Genomic DNA, 1,324 nt, shown 5'->3' with positions numbered 1-1,324 from the left:
GAAGCTGAAGAAAATGGGGGGGGGGAAGTCCATGAAAATAAAAAACATTATCTTATGTCTATCTTACCCGAATTTAAAAATCATCTTAAGAATAAGGAACAGTGTGAAGAAGAGGCGAGAACGACCCCCCCCCCATCGGTCCAAGCCTATGCGTTGCTGCATCTCCAAGTCCAGTGGCTGCGTCCTGCCGCTGTTGCCACCATGCCCAAGAGAAAGGCTGAAGGAGATGTTAAGGGAGATAAAGCCAAGGTAAAGGACGAGCCGCAGAGGAGATCTGCAAGGTTATCTGCTAAACCTGCTCCTCCAAAGCCAGAGCCTAAGCCTAAAAAGGCCCCTGCAAATAAGGGAAAGAAAGTACCCAAAGGGGAAAAGGAGAAGGCTGATGCTGGCAAGGACGGGAATAACTGCAGAAAATGGAAATGCCAAAGCAGACCAGGCACAGAAAGCTGAAGGTGCTGAAGATGCCAGTGAAGTGTGTGCATTTTTGATAACTGTGTACTTCTAGTGACTGTACAGTTTGAAATACTATTTTTATCAAGTTTTAAAAAAATGCAGAATTTTGTTTTAATTTTTTCAAGCTATGTTTTTAGCCCACAGAACACCATTGTTTTTTGGGGAAGGTGCAAATGTCATTAATAGTATGTCTCTGAAGCTGAATTGACGTGAATGAAAACACCTTTACCTTCTAGCTTTGAGAGACTTCCTCTTGGTTGTCAGGAGAAAAGATTCTCTGGTGTTGACACACATTAGAGAACTTGACACAAATGCCTTGTGTTGTGGAAAAACTAAAACTGTTTTTATGTCCTCTTCTCCTTCTGCCTTCTGCCATAGACTTGACTCCCATAAATCCAGAGACCTTGTGGACCTGATTCCCCCCAAGAAATTGATTACCATTTTGTCAGGCAATCTGGACTTTTCTGATGATACTGAGTAGCATTCCTCAAAAGAGCACTGGTTTCTTTCTTTCTCCCCCCCCCCCTTTAAAGATTGTGGATCTTAAGATTGGGAATTCTGCCGTTTTTGTTTCATTTTTCTGAAAGTCAGGGTCGGCTTGTGAAAAGTTATTAAACAACATGCTAAATGTGAAATGGCAACCCTCACTCTAAACTTTCCCTGTTCAGAGCATCAAATAAAGATTTCATTGGGTTTTATAGTGGTTTTCTGATTTTGGTAGTCCACTGAAGAAGGAAGTTTGGAAGTTGTTGTATACTGTTAATGATTGTCTGCCTATGTCCTGCCTGAAATACCATGATTGTTTATGAAAAGAATCTTTAATAAAATTGGATACAGTGTGGCTTGGGGGAAAAAAAAAGAGTAAGTTTGA

General features: G+C 41.2%; 1 protein-coding gene across 1 annotated transcript; it reads left to right on the top strand.

Annotated features, from left to right (window-relative positions):
• Positions 1-201: 201 nt before the first annotated feature.
• Positions 202-450, top strand: LOC102854014 (non-histone chromosomal protein HMG-17-like). Its single transcript, XM_006903382.1, has one exon. It carries the CDS (start codon positions 202-204, stop codon positions 448-450), a length of 249 nt encoding a protein of 82 aa, XP_006903444.1.
• The last annotated feature ends 874 nt before the right edge of the window (positions 451-1,324 follow it).

Source organism: Elephantulus edwardii, unplaced genomic scaffold (genome assembly GCF_000299155.1).
Source record: "Elephantulus edwardii isolate Elephantulus edwardi_28Jun2011 unplaced genomic scaffold, EleEdw1.0 scaffold00610, whole genome shotgun sequence".
NCBI classification, from domain to species: Eukaryota; Metazoa; Chordata; class Mammalia; order Macroscelidea; family Macroscelididae; genus Elephantulus; species Elephantulus edwardii.
Note: the sequence above shows the minus strand (reverse complement) of the source record. Positions and strands in the feature narration are given on the sequence as shown.